The 17,085-nt window shown below is 39.7% G+C and overlaps 1 protein-coding gene across 7 annotated transcripts in view; it reads right to left on the reverse strand.

Annotated features, from left to right (window-relative positions):
• Positions 1 to 17,085, reverse strand: part of Cdk8 (cyclin dependent kinase 8) — a 65,626-nt gene that overhangs the window by 12,928 nt on the left and 35,613 nt on the right. For 6 of the 7 annotated variants that reach the window (XM_041678212.1, XM_041678211.1, XM_041678209.1 and 3 more), the window contains exons 4-6: positions 14,949 to 15,089; positions 6,245 to 6,302; positions 3,652 to 3,783 (exon numbers count right to left, since the gene is read on the reverse strand). In XM_041678212.1, the coding sequence (XP_041534146.1) occupies positions 3,652 to 3,783; positions 6,245 to 6,302; positions 14,949 to 15,089 (331 nt within the window). Of the gene's footprint in view, positions 1 to 3,651; positions 3,784 to 6,244; positions 6,303 to 14,948; positions 15,090 to 15,630; positions 15,644 to 17,085 lie in introns of those variants that run through there. The other variant, XM_041678214.1, reaches the window with a different exon arrangement.

The raw sequence follows: 17,085 nt of genomic DNA on the forward strand, positions 1-17,085 counted from the left end.
GGTAGAAATGAAAACTGTGAAGTAGAAACTAGAACTGAAAGTTTCCTCTTATACCACCTCACTCTTATTTTAAAATGTTGAAAATGGCAAGTATATAACCTCTCAGAGTCAAACAACATCTAAGAAAGACACTATGTTATAGCTCTTTAAAGCAATGTATTTATAGAAATGAAGTAGTCTCCAAAAGGCACTGTGGTCAAATAGATGCACATGGCCAGTGATCACCACTGCTGAAGAAATGGCAATGGCCTTGATTCCAGCCATTTGTAACCAAGTCAGTTCCCTTTCTGACTCCTACTGCATAAGGCAAACGTTTCTAAATAAAGCCATAGACCTTGCAGTTCATGGTACTTCATGTAAGTTCATGCAGTCCATGTAAGCATTTGACTCTAGCTGGATTCTCATTTTCAGAAATAACAATGAAGAATTAGATGGCATGTCTGACTGAACATACTCTCCAAGCGTCAGCAATAAATCCACAATCCTATGGAGAGCCACTGCTACTCTCTTTGCTCAGCTGAAACTACTGAACTACAGTATGGGAGAAACAGATGAAGTCTCAGGTGCTCAGTGCATGAGGGCTAAACTTTGGTAATCACATCACTATTTGTATACTGTAAGAGCCTACCAAAAGTAACAATGCTCTGAAATATCAAATTCTTTGATAAGAAAAAATAACTGTCATATTAACTGAGAAAGTCGTCTTCAATTTGTTCTAAGAGAATTTTCACAAAAGATTCAAATGTGTTTAGTTAACAGCACATATTCAAAAACAGTTACTAGCTTAAATATTTTTTTCTAATTTTTAAAAAGTAAATATTTTGGAACAATTTTAGATTTATACAAAGCTGCATGTAGAGAGATATTTTTCATATCTGACTTATCTTTATAATTGTTTTTCTATAAAATAAAATGTGACCTCAAAGTAGATTAAGAGCATAAGTGAACTTAATAGAGTATTTGCCAAGAAAAGGGACATGATAGATTCAAGATTAACTCAGAGGAGGATTACAAGTATCCCCCTTTTCCATCTAGAGACTACATAGAAATATGAACAAAAGCTTAATAGATATAAATCCATAGTATGGCCTGTGGTGGTGGCACACTTTTTAAACCCTGCACTCAGAAGGCTGAGGCAGGTGGATCTCTTTGAGTTGGAGACCAGCCTGATCTACAGAGTGAGGGCCAGCTCTGTCAGAGCTGCAAGGGGTAACTCTTTTTAAAACAAACAAACAAAATCAAACAAAGAAAGAAAGTTGCGAATGTGATAGGGATGAGGGAGCAAGGTTATCCCAGATATCATGATTTCAGAAGCTCTTTGTGATAAGACAGAATTTCGACCAAAGTTAACAGATGCAGCAGACATTTCTGGACCATGGAAAGCAGATGAAAGAGTGCAAAAAAGACCTCAGTCTACAGTATGGTACATGAGCAGCAGATTGTCCTTCAAAACTATACAGACATGTCAAAGTGGGAAGAACTGTTTCAACACAGATGACCCTTCTCCCCACTGACTACCAATGTCCTCAGCCATTTGATAATCAGCAATTGTGCCAAAAGCCAGGAGATTCTTAAGTCTGACTGGCCTCAGAACACAGACTCTTCCATCCTGGCATCGGGGTCTCTGGGGGTGATAGCTGACTGTTGTAGAACTTGCAAAGCATAATCACAACCTATGTGCCCCATGATCTAACAGAGTACACAAGAAGTTTTTGTAACGTAAGTACAAATAAGAGAAACTAGGAATCATCTAAGTAATTAAGGGACACTTAGAACCAGAAGAGAAATGAAGACACAAATGGAAAACAGAGCCCAGAAAGAAAACACAGGTTCTTTCCTCAGGTTGCTGGGAAAACGGCTGACATTCAGACTGAGCATGTTTACTAATAACAGCCCAAACTTTCAAAGCAAGAGGTGCCTGCAGTCAGAAACTGGCAAGAAGAACTTTCCTCGCTACTACAGGAACATGGATCTAGGCTTTAAGACATTCAAAGAAGCCATGGAGGGCACCTACACAGACAAGAAATGTCTTTCAGTGGTGTGGTGACCAAGAAGATGCCGGACTTCCTGCTACATCCGCAAGAAAATTGCTTCAAGAAGCACCACAATAACATGTCTCTATACCTGTAGTCTGTCCCTCAGTCTGCCCTTGCTCCATCCCCCAAAATGGACATGCAGACAGGAAAGACAAATGCATGGCTTTGAGCAAACAGTGAGCTTCAGTGTGCTAAAGACTTCAGAGTTACAGGCACTAAAGCAGTTCCAGAAGCTCTGAAAGGACAATAGCCAACTCCCCAGAACACAGAACAATTATCTTCCAACTCAATAAATTAAAAATCAGACCAGGCAGGTAATAACTTAGGGTGCACTGCAAACCACAAACAAGTGCTGTGATCCCTTCAAAGACACTAGCAAAGCTTTTCTTCTCATAAACCAATACAAGATGCCACGAAGAGTCACCGTCAGAAAAGGGGCACCCAAGAAAGGCATCAGAAGAAAAAGCACAGTGGAAACCACCAAGAGGCAGCATCTCCTAAGTGTACATTCAGGAAGAGAGAAACAGAAATCTCCGAGGGGAAATCAAAGGACCATATACCTTAAGAATTGTCCAGAGACACCAGATATGAGCTGAATGACTGTGTCCAGAAAATCGCTGTCAAATGTGGAAATGAGAAATGGCATTTGTCTTCAGAAAGGGACAAGCCTAGGTGATCCACAGTAATCTGAGAAGACTGGCCTGAGACTGGATTAGCCACACTGCTACCTAAAGGCAAAAGAAATATCAGAGCACAACTTGATACCTATGACTCTAAACCATCAAGTAACTAAAGGTCTTTTCCAGAAATGCTATGAATTAGACAATTTACCTAAAATGTTCTCCCAAGGAAAGTCACAGGAGAAGAAAATAAAAGAAACAATCATGGGATGCAGAAAGCACAACAGCCTAGAGGAATAAAAAGGAAAATGTCTTGGGGAGGTGGTAGAGTAGGCCTAGGTTATACGTCACAGGAGAAGCAGCTGCAAGCCACCCTGTACAACAGAACAAGCCAAAGACCATCAACATAAACGGAGAGGGCAGAGCACACTAGGGAAACAGTACTTCACCGCAACACTCACCCTGGGAAAATGAAGAGAAAAAGACATCAGTCATGGGGAAGCAGCGGGTCTTCCACTCACTGGATCGTGTAAGCTAGCTATCAACAGTTTGCAATGGTAGCTAGCAGAGGAACTGCGGAAGAGCTGCTGGTGCCGTGACACCTCTAAGACGGCTGATAAATGGGGACATGAGAAAGCAAGACTCCAGGCTCCTAACTTTGAAAAGGTTCTAACTTGAGTTTGCCTACTTTGTTTAATTTTGGAGGATCTTTTAGAAGTTAGCAGAAAGAACATTTGTATGAAGTTCCAGAACTTAAAATTTTTAGTTTGCTCTTTTCATATAAAATTAAAATTTTTACTCAAAACATTCTGAACCTTTTTTGAAAAGAGAAGTGTGCAATTCTATGCTCCTGGGTGCTAATACATATATATGGGTGGTAGAATTCTGGGGTTTTGTTTTTATATTTTAGTCTGTTACTTAATTTAAACATGTACAAAAATATGTGTTTCACAGAAAAAAATTAAAGTTCTATAATTTTAATTAGCCCTACTCACCAATTGCTTTGGTATAATGTCGTGCTCCAAGGAGTAATTCTGGAGCTCGGTACCAGAATGTTACAACCACTGGATCCAAATCTGCTAAAGGCTTCAAAGGTGAATTAAATAATCGGGCAAAGCCCATGTCAGCTGCAACAACAACAAGAAAACCACATAAGTAAACAGACAGGTCAACTTTACTTACACAGCCCCACTTGCCAGTGTTGTTTATTAAGAGTGTGCTCAGGCCTGGGGCAGCAAATGAAGCACCTTACTGCTTTTACCAACAGAAATGTAAAAAAGTGTGAGACCACAGTGTTTTTGAATCAACTGTCACTCAGTTCTTGACCGAGGTTATGACAGGCTCTGTGCATAAGGCTGCTCCTCTGGCAGATTTCTTTCAGAGGGCCACAGCTTGTGGGGGGTGAACACGACAGGTTGGACATTAGGCTGTACTTCAGTTCTCAGAGCATGGGCACAGCAGAGTGGGGCTTTCCACTGTCGGCATCAACAAGCCTATTCACAGCTGCCCTCAGGGCTGACCACATTGTATTTTAATACTATTTTCCTCATCGATTTGGCCAGAGTTCCACTAATTTAATTTTAAAACTCATGGCACTTACGTTGGAAAAGGCTTTTTCTCAGTCTTACACTTCTTCACATGAGACAAAAGTTCAAAAGATCACAAACCCAAGCCCCAAGTTGGCCCTGAAGAGAGTTCATGGCAATAGTACCATGCCATCAAGCTACTAGGTACGGACTCTGCCCTGCTAATCCATGATCTGAGGCTTTGCCTCTGTATGACACCACATACAGGGTCACTAAACACAAAGACAGGATGGCCCCTATTTACCAGCCACTGGGAGACATCAAGATTCACAACCATCTGGACAGGTTTAGTTCTGTTCTAACATAATTTTAATGAAGTAAATTCTCCTTTAACTAACGACTACGGATGGGGAAAACCAAATTTTTGGCAAAGAGTAAACACCTTGAATCTATCGAATGTTTTCTGTGAAATGTGAATGCTCGAAGACACAGTATCACCCAACCTCCCATCACTGCGCACAATTACATAAAAGTGTAATTCTAAAGGAGGTCTTAAAGGTGCCTTGCAAAATCTTTCTAAACCAGACAGTAAAAGACAAATTTAAGGGGCTGGAGAGATGGCTCAGAGATTAAGAGCACTGACTGCTCTTCCAGAGTCCTGAGTTCGATTTCCAGCAACCACAAGATAGCTCACAACCATCCATAATAACATCTGGTGCCCTCTTCTGGCCTGCAGAATACATGCAGGCAGAACACTGTATATATAATAAATAAATAAATCTTTAGGGAAAAAAAAAAGACACATTTAAAATTGTTCTTTGGCTGGGTCTAGTCGATTCTGCATACCCTGAACTGGCATTTGAATCTGACATTGTGACATCGGACTGAAGAGATCCCCTCAAAAGCTTATCTAAGACCAAAAGCATTTGGTAGCCCCAAGATAAGCACAGACAGGGTCTGACATCAATGACAGCCAATGGCTCAGAGTACACCAAGTACATCACATGTTTTCACAGCTAAGAATTTGCCAAGTCTGCATCATAAGAGAGCATTTAAAAAACTTATTGAAAAGTGGAAAGTGAATTTGGGGGACTAATAAAGTAGGATGGGGGAGGTGACGAGCTGAGTTTTACTGGGCTGGTGAGGAGGAGACACAGCTACAGGTGCCTCTATTCAGCTGTTCTCAACCTGTGGGTTCTGACCCCTTTGTGGGTCGAATCCTTTTTCACAGGGGTCACCTAAGACAACTGGAAAACACAGATATTTACATCATAATTCATAACAGTCGCAAAATTACAGTTACAAAAGAACAACAAAAATAATTTCATGGTTGGGGTCACCACAACAAGAGGAACTGTATTAAAGGGCTCCAGCATTAGGACCACTGAGAACCACTGCTCTGCTTTATATCAAACATTGCAACAGAAGCCACTGTTAATTGTGTTCTGTGTTCTTACAATTCTGTATCAGAATTACACTAATTTATAACTTAATTACATGCCTTCCACCCCTAAACCAAACAAATCAAATGCAAGTGAGAAACACTGCTTGGCAAAATGACAATGGAAGAAGCAACCAGGTTAGGATAGATTTAATTGTCCTTACAGAGTGTCAACCTGGAGAGATCTGATAAAGAGGATGCAGAGAGCCATGAATGCCTTTGCCCTTAGACAAGGCCAGGCACAGTCCTGCAGGTCAAGAGCTGTGCATGTGCAGTCTCAGCTGGAGCATCAACACGAGAGCTTATTCTCATTAACCTGACTAAGGAGACTGATAAAAGAATCAGAGTGGCTGGGGACAGAAGCTGCCCACTCTACAGGCTGTCTAACTAAGGCAGAGGGATGGAGGAAGCCTGTGTGGCTTACTTTACAGCTATAGAAGTTGATTCTCTAAGGATCGTCTGACACCTGGAGATTTTCCCTTTTCTGTACATTTGTGAAATGTTTCTGACGGTTGAAACTATGAATATGTATGTGCATATTGATACAGAAAACAGTGATACAGCTACCTACAACAATTTTAAAAGTGTACTGAACTGTGACTTATCAAAGATATAACATACCAATTTTTACTCTTCCTCGCTCAGGACCTTCACCCATAACTAAAATATTAGCAGGTTTCTGTGGAAACAAAAAAAATTCTTTTCAATAGACAGTAGTTTTCCTTTAAATAGACAAATATGTCAATATAACATAAATCTACTTAAATAAAAATTTTTACTAAAAAATGCAGGAAGCCATGGCAGAAACTGAATGTGTATACAGTAAAGCCATACACAGGTCCCAGTGCAGCAGTAGCAGACAGCTGAGGCCCTTAATCATCGACAGGTCTTCACGGTGAAGCACTGGAAATCAATCTCTCCCTCTCCCCCCACACTCCTCCCTCCCCTCTCTGTTTTTGTTTTTCCAGACAGGGTTTCTCTATAGCTTTGGCGCCTGTCCTGGAACTCACTTTGTAAACCAGGCTGGCCTCAAACTCACAGAGATCTGTCTGCCTCTGCCTCCTAAGTGCTGGGATTAAAGATGTGCACCACTGGCTGGCTTCTTTTTTTTTTCTTATTTCAGAGTCTCATGATGTAGCCCTGACTAGCCTGAGTCTAACTATGTAGACCACAATGGCTGCCTTCAACTCCCAGAGATCTACTGGTCTCCGTCTCCCACTTTTGGTTTTATTTTTGAGAATCTTATTCTGAAGTCCTGGCTAACCTAGAATTTGAGATGTACACAGGATGGCTTTGAACTTATGATGATTAACACCCTGTCCTCCTGAGTGCTGGGATTCTGGCAAAAGCCACCGGGTGTGATGCATGCTTTCAATTATATAAAATGCTCTAAGAGTTTAAGAAAAAAATTAATCTCCACAGATCATTTAATACAAAGTAGCAAATTAATTTCAGGCAAGAATTCCACCTGATACTCCTTTTTGGAAGCCGCAAAATACAAACCTATGTTTAATATAAAAAAAAAACCTAATATAGTCTTTTTCTAAACAACTGTTTATAACTCCAGTTTCAGGGGATCCAACACCTTCATACAGGCAAAACTCCAATGCAAATGAAACATAAATGAACAAATATTAGAAAAATCAAATTAGAAGTAAAAAGAAAACAAATGCTGCTGTTAAAATGGCAGGCTATGGCATCAGAGGTTACAAATTCCTAGTTTCTAAGAGGAGGCAACTCAGCACCAGAAAGCAAGTGCCTGGAAGACAGATGTAGTGCAGAGACTACGGTCGATCCCTCCTAACAGCATTCTTTTCTGAACAGTCTAAGGCAGAGAGCTCTTTGGATCAGCGTGTCTTGCTATCATCATCACCACAATCCTTACCTGGGGCATCTAGCAAAGTGCCAAAAATCACATTACTTTTAAAGTGGCTTAGACTTATTCATTACTTTTAAAGTGGCTTAGACTTATTTGGACATGCTGTATCTATGCCTCTTCTCCCTCTCTCCCTCCCTCCCTCCGTGTGTGTGTGTGTGTGTGTGTGTGTGTGTGTGTGTGTGTGTGTGTAGGGAGAGAGGAAGAAAGAGCGAGAGTGTGCAGTTGTGTTGTTTGACTAGCCTTGTCAAACACTTGATGTTATTGTTTAGTCAGAACTGAGGAAGCCTCCAAAAGATTGGATAGGTAATTACTTCATTACTCAATGCCATACTAAGATAATAACCTGGTTTCCTATAAAACTAGATTTTTCCCTTTCTGTTGTCAGTAGAAGAATCTAAAAGGAGTTTAGTTTCCAAAGCCAGGACCTGCCTCCAAGCAGTCCTAGATGGAACCAAAATCTGTGATAAATATTTTTCATGGTGTGCCCCGGTCACCTTGAAAGAAGATGCAGAACATTGCTGGGTGACACTGTGAGGGGCGCACACTCCATGGAAACCAGATGTCCGATGCGACTTAAGATATTCTCACATCATGGTAATAGAACAGAATGAGCATCACTGCCCAGTGGGCACTGACAAAGACTAAAGATGCGATACTGTCTGAAGTTACAGTACCTTTCCCTTAAAAGCATTAACAATTCTCTTTTACAACTGGACGGTTTTTCTGTTTTCTACCCTGTGCCTAACCTCCCAAACCCTAACCAGCATCTCCCACAGCAGATACCTGCACTGCAGACATTACCATTCTTGTGCATACATCTCCAGGGCAATGTGATAATGGAAGTGAAACACATCCTGAACATCATGAACCTTTCCTAATGCTTCCTATGAATCTTTACTACAGTGTCTGCACACGTGTGTGTACACATGCCTCTTCTCTTCTGGATAAGAAGAATCCAGCTCATTTGGGTGGGGAGTGGAGGTCAATGGTGGGACATGTGCCTACCAAGTATAAAGTTATGGCTTTGACTCAGCACCACAGCACATGAACGCCAACAACAAGCCATTAGTGGCTAATCCTTCCCATGGCTACAAAGGTGGAACCAAGATTCAAACAAACCTCAAGCTCAACACAACCAGGGCTTAATTTTGGGGCTTATTTTTTTCCCTCTGATGACAGAAAAATCAATTATTTTCTAATGCATCCTTCTATTTTCCTTAATTTCTTTTTTATATCGTCTCTCCCCAGTTTTTACCGATTTCTTCAGTCTCAGTTTTCCCCTCTCTTTAGCATTTGATTTCACAAAGATCAAAGTTCAAAATGCTGTAAACTGCAATCCTCACCTAGCAGGTAACAGTCCTGTAACCATATCTATGTTGAAGAGAGAAAACCAAGCTCACTGGGGCTATGTAAAGAGATAACATGCATATCTCAAAAGGTTTCACCAAGAATTAACCAAGCAGGCAAGAGACTTGGGTGCTTATACAGATGATACCTTTCAACAGGAAGCTGGGGAGTACAATAAACAGACAAGCAAATAAATGGTTTTTTATTTCAAATTATCTGCTTCTATGAAGAGATATTTAGGCAGAGTCAAGACAAACTAGTCTGTTTTCCATATCCCTTATTTTTGTTAAATATGCATGCTAAATGGTATTGATTGAAATTACAAGCTTATCTATAATTTAGAAAGACTGAAAATTAAAAACTATGAGCTTAGAACTTAAAATAGGCAGAGCACACACACGCATGTCCTGTCGTCATCCCCCCCCCACACACACACACACACTGACACATAAAAGCCCATTCAGTTACACATGAGTTAAAACCAGAGCTGATGCAGGAGCAGCATGATCACTGTGCAGAGGGAAAACAAAGCCCAGTACATGCACTGGGGGGAGGCCAGACAGCAATACGCATCCTTTCAGTACTTTCAGTAGTCCACTAAGTGCTGCTGATTTTGCATCTAATTGTACCCAACATACTTTCAGTTATTAACTCAAAAAAAAAAAAAAAAACCCTTGTGTGTTGACTCAAACAACATTTACAAAAATTTACACGAGTTTAGGGGAAATCAGCAATTTTGCAATATGGCTAGCTTCACAAGCTTGCTTCTATGGGAACACTCACTCACCTTTGCCCTCTATTTGATTATTTCCCATGGACAAACTGGAAAAGACATCAAAGATTTCTGTGGCTCTGAACTTTAAAATAGATTCAGAAATAATAACAAGGTTTGGGTGCTGTTCTCCTTGTTTTTAAAGACAGGATCTCTCATTGGCCAGAACTCACTAAGTAGGCTAGAAACCTAGTGACCCACCCATCTCCACTTCCCTAGGGCTGAGATTACAGGTATGCATCACAGTCCTGGCTTCTGTATTTGAGTGCTGGGGGATGGAGCTCTGATCCTCATGCCTTAAGACAGGCACTTTACCCTGGCCTGAGAAAACTTTAAAAAACTACAACGTATCTTTGGAAATCAGGTTTTCTTTAGAAATCTGGACTATAACAAAAATCTAAGGTCTAACAATTGCTAAAAAGTTAGATTGGGTGGTCTACTTTTTATGCTTTTTAAGTAGCACAATTAAGACCGTTTTTATATGCTTTTCAACAGGATAATACAGAAAAATTTTATTATTTTTTATATATATATATATATTTTTTTTTTTTTTTTTGGTTTTTCGAGACAGGGTTTCTCTGTGGTTTTGGAGCCTGTCCTGGAACTAGCTCTTGTAGACCAGGCTGGTCTCGAACTCACAGAGATCCGCCTGCCTCTGCCTCCCGAGTGCTGGGATTAAAGGCGTGCGCCACCACCGCCCGGCTTCAGAAAAATTTTAAATCCTATTCAGAAAAACTATTTTATGGTGTTTTGTCTATAAATACGGTATTTCTCTTTTGTAATGTGAGAAGCCTAAAAGTCAAAAGAAAAAAGCCTGGAAGCCCACCATGTATCTCAGCAGGTAACACACAGTTTATATCAGGTAAGCTGAGTCCTGGAAAATTATCCTGTCTAGTAACAAGAAGCCTAAGAAACACACACATACTGGTCCTGTTTTTGGAAACATTACTGCCATCTACTTTGTTCAAAAAATAGGAGCAATCACCTAACTTAAAATATAACAATGTATTCCCATAGGTCATATGGAATATGGAGAAAACATGCCTAATTCAAACAATCCTCTATATTTCATCAGCTTCAAAAGTCATTCAACATCATCTTCAAGTCTACTTCAAGAAAATCTTTAAGACATCATTTAAAATAAGCATTTTCGACAGAAGATTCTAACACTGTGTTAGGACAGTGGCCTCTAAGCTGTCGAGCAGCCACCTCTCCTGTAAAGGTCCATGTACACTTACACACCCACAGTTTGCAGCTCTAACTCTAGGAAAACATTACAAAGGACAGAATGCAGCTCACTATGCATTTTCAATATTATCAATGTTAAGTTCATGGAAAATACTGATCTAGATATCAAAGTGTTCTTCACAATTGATCACAGATACTTAGAGAAGGAAACTGTCTACCTAGCTAGTCATTTAAGCAAAATCCTGTTGGCATAAGCACAATATTCATAAACTATAACCAATGCAAACCTCATATTAAGTTTGCCTTCACTATTAGCATGTCTGTTTTACCCTTTTCTAAATTGTATAGAAGAACTCATGTTTCACTTGCTACCTAATTAAACAAACTAGAAATTCATAAAATAAATCTATGGAGTACCAAATAAATTCCCAAAAATGACTATAACTAACAATTACAAAGTCTCTTTCTTCCAAAAAGCTGTTTAAAGAACAATGTTTAATACACTTCTGATAATCTCATCTGTAATAAAGGTCCTCAAGCCTCATCAGTATTATATATATATCAGAATTCCCTTCCCCTCTAAGGCTGAGTAATATTCCACTGTATGTACATGCTACACTTTTTTATGTGCTCATCTATCAATGGATATTCATGCTGCTTCCACCTTTTTGCTATTGTGGATAAATGGTTCTAAGGATAAGAATTCATAGGGCTGAGGGAATATCTGTCAGAACCCACATGAAAAGCTTAGTGTGGTGATATGTGTTATTAATTCCAGCTCTGACGAGGTAGAGACAGACCCTGGGCTAACCAACCAACCCAAGCTAATGAAACCCTGTTTCAAGTAACAAAGTGGAGGCTGGCTGAGGCAGAGCTGAGGTTGAGTTCTGGCCTCCATGAGCACCTGTACACATAAACACACACACACAGAGAGGCTGAACTCTGTCCTCCATGAGTGCCTGGACACGTAAACAGATATACACACAGGCTGAACTCTGGTCAACATGAGCGCCTACTGAGACAGACAGACAGGCAAGGCAGACAGACACGTACACGCACATGGTTTTAAAAAGGTATTCACAGACAACTTTCTGAGACCTTTCCTTGAGTTCTTCTGGGCACATATCCAGAAGTGGAGGAATTGCTGTGTTGTGGTGACTCCACATTTAACTGTGGGAGGAACTGCCGCTCTTTTCGACAGCGGTTACATCATTTTACATTCCCACCAGAAGAACAAAAGGGCTAAACATCCTTACTGATATCTGCATGAAAAGTTCCCATGAACTCCTCTTCACAGTCAAAAGTCATGTGGAACGCCTTCTATGGATAACCAGATAATAGGAGAGAAACATGGAAGTAACTTATCCCAACTACTTGAGCTGGAACCTCTAGGGATTTGTTTGTATAGAAAGATTAACACTTCAGCTTGGCTGGGCCACAGTGCCCAGGTGTTTGAGTCAAACATTAATCTAGATATCTCTGTGAACTACAGACCTGAAACCAATTCTGGGAGGTAGCAGACCTTTCAGAAGGGTAGGCCTGGTGGTGGAACCCTTGTCATGGCTCACTAGAAACTCACTCTTCATGGGCATGGGAGCCTAGCCTCATCGCTTCCTCTTCTACTTCCTGGCAAACGTTTTATTCCATCTCTTATTCCCCATCATCGTCACCTAACCAACCAAAGGCCCAAAGCAATAAGGTCCGTCTACTATGAACTGAGAGATCTAAAATACATCTTTTCTTTTTGTAAGTTAATGATGTCAAGTATTTTATTACAGTGCTGCAAAGTCAATGCCCTCCTTCCTGTGAGAAGGTATCTAATCAAACAACGGATCTCATAGAAAGACTGACTGCGAGCAACAAAGGATGCACCAGCAGGGGCTTGCATGTCCAACTTAATTCTACATCTTCCTGGATCTCCACCTTGCAGTCTATCCTGCAGATTCAGAATAACTAGGCCTCTAAAATGCACAAACCAATTTCCCAAAATAAACTGCTTTCTATATGTCTCTATGCCCACACCCTGTGTGTTCTGCTGCTCTGGAAAAGCCTAACACGAACAGGAGCAGCAGAGACAGAATTGTAACTGCTACAAACATTCTCACTGCCTAGAAGCAGGGAAAGGATGAGAAGGAGCCACCAGCACAGGGAGAGGCAAAGTGTAAGACATGTACCTTTGCTTTAATTTCTCTCTCCTTCAAAGTGACTGGGGAACTTAATGTTGTAATATGAAAAGGTTTCATTTAGATCCATAAATTACTATCTGTACTTCCTTCCTATCAGACCGTTTTCCTTCAATTCCCAGCACTATGACAAGAAACTAACAAAGCACATCCATGCAAATGTCCTTTTCTTGCCCTGAGCCCACACAGGGCTCTACATGAATGACTACATTCCCTAACAAAAACAAGCCTGAACCATTAGCCTCTGCTGTGTGATCATTAATGATGACAATATAAATCTTCACTTACCAAACAGGAGTATTAGTGGTAAAAGCTCAATATTTGTCTCTATCATCTCAACAAAAGAATGTTTCCACGTTTATTTTTGAGAGCAAATGTAGCCAGGATGGACTCAAAACTGTGATCCTCCTGCCTCTCTCTGCCTCTTGCGTGCTGGGATCACAGGTATGCTCAAACCAGTATTTGTATTAATGATAAACCTGATTTAATTACACAGAAAGTTCAGTAAATCCTTGATTATCAAAAGGGTATTTTCAGGGTATGTGCATCAGTTATCCACCTTACCATGCAGTTTCTTGTGACAAGGCAGAACATTCCACCAACTAACTGGTCAAAGTCATAACATCAGAAATTACATACACGTGTTTCATGCATCACTGTGACCATTTATCAACAATATTTCAAAGGCACAGAAACTATAATGGACTATTACAGTATTTGTTCTGATAAGTGTTTCATCTGCATTAATACTTGAGAATATGACGCTAAAAGCTGCATAGCTTCTAAACAGAGTCTGAGAGTAAATATTTTATGTGAATTACTAAAAAGAACAAACAAAACTAAACAAAATGTAGAGCTATTCTAGCTTAATTGGTTTTATGAGAAAAATGTCCTTCCAATGGAATTTTCATTCTTTTACAAGTCACGAAGAAAGCTGGTAGTACAAAGCAGACAGAAAAAACAGAAATGTTTCTGTTATTGAGATTTATCTTTAACGTCATAAAAAACTGAAATATTTATCTATTTTTGTCCTATAAACCCACTGTGTCTACATACAGTATTTCAATTCCATTAGGAAGGGAGTTTGCATAAAGAAAAGGACTCAAGCAAACTTCTTTGCTACTGGTCCTGAAAGCACTGTGGTGTGAAGGCCAGGACAAAATGACTCATGCTCAAGGCTCTTGACAGGACTACCTCAGGCTCCAGGAAAGCAGCTCACTGGAATCACTCATGCAAGACTAGAGACTGAAAGAACCACAGCACAGTGGCCCTGTGGCTCCATTTCAGTCTGTGAATTTGTTCTTATGTACACATGTGGTGAGAGACAAAATTCCTGCACTGTGCATTAAAACAAGAGCGCTGCTCTAAAGCTGACTTAAGTTAACACCTTTACAAAGAAAAGAACTAAAAAACAAAACCCCACATTTACTTACATAACAAGAAAGCAATCCAAGTAATTTAAATCTATGGAGACTTAATGAATTAATGAACAATAATACTTTAGTTTTTTGTTTTTTTTTTTTTTTAAGCAAACAAGGGCTAGGGAAACAGCTCAATAGGTAAAGTCCATGCTGCACATGCGGGAGGCCCTGGACTCCCGGCACTCATTCAACAGCCAAGTGTGGCTGTCACTCTACAAATGGTGGAGACAGTGGGTGTCTGGGCTTCTCAGGGCTCAGATTCACTAACCAGCTAGTCTAGTGGAAAGGGCCAGAACTAAGTCCAGTAAGCAGCACTGTCTAAGCTAACAGTGAAGAAAGCAATAGAGGACATAGCTGATGACCACCTCCTGTAAGTATGTCCTATCAACAGCACAAGGACAAGACTACTGCATGTTCACACACCACCAAGCCCCAAGAGCTGCCCGCCTACTTACCTATGGCAAGATTTTCTACAGACAATGGGGAAAGTACCCACTATAAACATATTTCCTAGTTGAACCCAACTGTGACTCACCAAATCCCTGTGTAACACCCAGTTGGCATGAAGATAATGAATCCCATCTAGGATCTGGTACAACAGTGACTTCACCATTCCCCGAGGTAACTGAACTGGCTTCTTGTTGGCTTTTGAAGCTCTGTGAAACTTAATTATATGCTGAAAGAAAGAAAATACCACAAGAAGCTTTACAAGTAAGAAAAGGCAATGCCGAGATCACCCAAGACACTGACAACAAAAACGGTCAGCTCCATTTTTAAAGCTAGTGATGGCATCTCAGGAAACGAAGATGTCAGGAACTAGGGTGCTCTACTCTTTAAAATATAACTAAAGATGATTATACTGGGGGCACTATGGGCCTGTTTATCTAGCAGGAATTTTCATGAACAAAACCATTTTTATTCTGTAAAGATTCAATAAAAAAGGGAAAGACAAAATTCTGACAGATGGAACAGCACAATTTCTGACACTCACACGATATGAAATGGGGATTTCAGTAAAACACCCAACATATAGAAACTAAAACAATGGTAACAAGTACACAGCCAGTTAAAGCTAAATATACTTAGAAACATAAAGGATCCAGATGAGGAAAAAGCCTGCCACCCTGCAAAGCTTTCTCTGTCCACGTGACTAGACAATTAGAGAGAATATAAAGTACAACTTTTCATCAATTAAAACACTTCGCAAATAAATGTACATGAAAAGGTTTCTTCCTCTCCAGTGTTTCAAGCTCGCGATGAGCTTCTCTGTTTTCTATAGCACACCTGTAAATTTCAGGACACTTTCAAGTCAGCTCTGTGTGCTAACCACTGCACATCCTGCACAGGGGTTCTTCATCATTAAGCTGATTCTTGTGGTTAAAGAAAAAAAGAGTAGAAGTGTGAGCTTAACACTGCAGGCTAACATCTGGTCTTCTACTTGATGTTATACAGAATAACAGACAGAAGGAATAACTAGTAAGCTGTGAGCCAAAGAGCTGTATTCCCAAAGGGGGAAATGTAGCAGAGCCATTTGCAGTGAGAACAGAAACTCACTCGTTGGTACATGCCTGTCTATATTTAAATAACAGCACCAGGCTACCTTAAGTTTCTTCTCAGTTTTTTACCTCAGGCATTACTTAATAATTTAGAATATGTATCACCTATCTTAAAATGTGCTATCGAGTTTGTACCAGTAAGAAGAAAATCCGCTGACTGTCCAAATGTAATAAAAATAGGTTTAAGTAGAGTACATTAAAGAACTTAAAAGCTTCAAGTTTCCCAGAACAAAAACCAAGTCGCAGAGGTAAGAGAATTGAAAGTGTATTTCTTCAGGTCACATGCCAAATACCACAGTGATTTAAAAAAAAAAAACTAACATTTTAAAAACAATAAATAAATGAAATCCTATAGCATGGGAATCTCTTGCCTCATATTCTTCATATTCCAAGGCTAAAAAATCAAATACACAGTAAACAGGCTATAAATCTCACCAATGCCTAAATGATTTCAAAACAACTCTTAATTATAACTTTTGCTACCTTATGTCAGTCAATCCACATATTATATTCCAATTAAAGTAGGGGGAAGAGTAAAGTTTTAGGGAAGTGAACTATCCTGTTTTTATTGAAATATTCATTTGCCTTTATAAGTATTAGTAAAATGAAAAAGGCAATTATGAATTGCTTATATATAAATTGTATGCAGTATAACATATATAAAATACTTGTTACATCACACTAAATAACAATATATAACTACCGTATATATCCTTAGACATCCCCTCTGCTTTCATGTCCTATACTATGTGTGTGACTCACTAACTTTAATTAAGGTTGGTTGCATGAACATGGGTGATAGGGAAATGTTTTTATTTTGTCTATTTAAGGTAAGATACATTTACATTCTTATCAATATAGTATGAGTCTTTTATGGGTTTGACTAAACCGGTAAACTGTAATCACCCATTTGAGAAATCTGCAATACACAATTTGGGTCTAAATATGTAAAAATGCCATAGGCCACACAAACTTAAGAAACAAACCCACAAGAGATGCTGCAACCCACTTCTGCACAAATCTTGTTTTGTAGTGTGGCTCTCATCAGCAATGATTTTTTCACCTAAACAAAAGCATGCCCATTTAAACAATACAGCATATTATTGCCAATGAAAA

The sequence above is a fragment of the Microtus oregoni genome, unplaced genomic scaffold (assembly GCF_018167655.1).
Source record: "Microtus oregoni isolate MIOR12 unplaced genomic scaffold, Mior012 000029F_ref0000214, whole genome shotgun sequence".
Lineage (NCBI taxonomy): Eukaryota > Metazoa > Chordata > Mammalia > Rodentia > Cricetidae > Microtus > Microtus oregoni.